Source organism: Aplysia californica, unplaced genomic scaffold (assembly GCF_000002075.1).
Source record: "Aplysia californica isolate F4 #8 unplaced genomic scaffold, AplCal3.0 scaffold00680, whole genome shotgun sequence".
NCBI lineage: Eukaryota > Metazoa > Mollusca > Gastropoda > Aplysiida > Aplysiidae > Aplysia > Aplysia californica.
In genome coordinates, this window is record NW_004797950.1 from 268,957 (window position 1) to 271,221 (window position 2,265).

Consider the following 2,265-nt stretch of genomic DNA (forward strand, 5'->3'; position numbering starts at 1 on the left):
ATATATAATTCATCAAATAACGAAGTGACTATTTCTCTGAACGTTGGGAAAATAAAGTTGAACTCTATTTCTCAGAACGGTTTCCAATCTCGAGATTGTTTGCGAGATTTAGGCGTCATCCTTTCATTCTGCCATTCTGCAAGGACTGGGAAGAAGCTTTTTTTTGCATCAAATTCAATTTCAAGAGCTAGAGATTTTTAAATGTCTGAATATTCAGATACTTCAGTTGTGGTCAGGGCAACGTTCCCGGACTACACTTCATTGGAAAATACCTTCAAAAGGCACTGCGAGAAAACAAGACTGCTTGACCATGGCAGAAACCTATTTTTCATTTAGTCACCCAGCAAAAATTAAAATCCTTTCGTCCTGTTAAAAAAAAATCCCTCTACGCCCCCCGGGTTCACACCTTACACACACACCAACACACACACACGCACACTCACAAACGCACACACGGGCCACTCCATTCGCTATTTATCAACAAATCTTGAGAACTGAAACCGTTCGGAGAAATAGAGTTCAACTTCATTTTCCCGAACGTTTGGAGAAATAGAGCCGGCCTTATAAAATTGCAAATTTGTTAGATCTAATCTAGATCTAGAATTCTTGATTATCTATATTAGATATAGATCTAATCTATTGCATGAACAACGAGTGGGCTCCAGTTCAAGTAAATCTAAACAAAAAACAAATGTACCATCTAACTCAACTAAATCTAGATCTAGATATCTAGATCGAACTGGACCCGGAAGACAGTGATTTTAACTTGAGTTCGGTCAGTTCTAGATCTAGATCTAGATCTAGTTCCAGGAAACGTTGCCTCGGTAATGAATGTAAACAAACATTTTCATCTCCTATCCAGGGATTCCAGGGGAAATACAGCACAAGCCCTGCAACTTTATAGCCTACCCGAATATAATATTTCCTATTCACACAACCCTTTCAGAATCTTAATCTCAACATGAACCTAGATCTAGATAGATCTAGATTCTAGATCTATACCTTTACGACAGTTAGCTATTGTAGATTCTACCTCTCTGCGGTGTGTGTATTCTGCTAGAGGAGGAAGAACTATCCACTTACTTCATCTTTCGCTTGTACATTTGGGAGTGAAAATGGCATCAACCAGTCACTGAGATGTCCATAATATCTTTTGAAAATGATATACGAACTACAGCAGGCTGCACCTCCTAAAACCAGTGCTTGTATTCTTGAAGGTCGTGAAGCTGGATTCTGAAACTTTTGCCATATCCTGCCATTCTGAAAAGTAGAACGACTGAAGATTCTCCTGAAGAAGGCTGCCATTTTTGTTTTCACGTTACGCGCATGCGCAGGTGGGAGAAGGATCGTCGTCCAATAGAACCCGTTGGCTGTGCCGAGAGGAGCTTTGCAGCGACTCGCAGGTCCAGTCACTTCAGTCTCGGCAGTCTGTGTGCGGTATTTCTGTGAGCAGGGAAGCCACTGTTTTCTACGGACTTTCTAATTACTGTCTTTAAAACTCCAGATAGAAGTGTTCCAACTATCATTCTACGACTGGAATGATAACTTTGGATAAATACTTTTCACTTTCTGGCATTTGGAAATTATTGTTTTAGATTATAACGGAGTAAGGAAATTTTCTTCGCTTCATTCATTGAACTGACTGATCCCTGCAGTAGTAGCGCAGGTTTGGCGATCGGTTTTTTCATTGCCTGCGCAAAGGGTGTAAATTGAAGTGATCGGAATAAACGCACAACCGAACGCATTATGGACTAGAGCGGGCGTTTAAAGCTCTTTCTTTTTTTCTTACTAAAAGGTAAGTTAATGTCGCTCTTTTTGTTTAATTTTAGTTGTAAGTCGTAACCGATTTTCACGCACGTTATCAAGCCTTTGTCATATTTATTAGGCTCGCCGTTCCCTCACCTGACCGGCCGCTGTTTTCGTTTTCCGAACTTTTAAATAAGTTAGGTCGTGCGGCTTTATCTGAGTTTATTTGACCAGTGGCACATATATAGACTACGTTATTCCGTGTTCCGATCATTTGGGTGTATTGAGAGGAGATTAGATTCTGTCGCGGTGGTCGGCGATAAGATGCGTACTACTTGAAAAGAGCCGCTAGTTAGAGATTCAGATAGCCGCGTCAGTCCTTGATAGTTGATAGTCTATGAAGTCTACTATTGACGTGTACAACTACACACAAACATGTGGGTTGTCGTTTGGCTTTGTTGGGGCGTCTGTTTGAACTGTTTGTGTGTGTGTGTGTGTGTGTGTGTGTGTGTGTGTACG

At 40.9% G+C, this 2,265-nt stretch overlaps 1 protein-coding gene across 1 annotated transcript in view; it reads right to left on the reverse strand.

Moving 5' to 3' along the window:
• Positions 1-1,323, reverse strand: part of LOC101854201 (calcium uptake protein 3, mitochondrial) — a gene marked incomplete in the record, with an annotated part of 103,542 nt that extends 102,219 nt beyond the window's left edge. Inside the window, 1 exon segment of the mRNA XM_035972403.1 lies at positions 1,084-1,323. Within this exon segment, the coding sequence (XP_035828296.1) occupies positions 1,084-1,305 (222 nt within the window).
• Between the last annotated feature and the right edge of the window lie 942 nt (positions 1,324-2,265).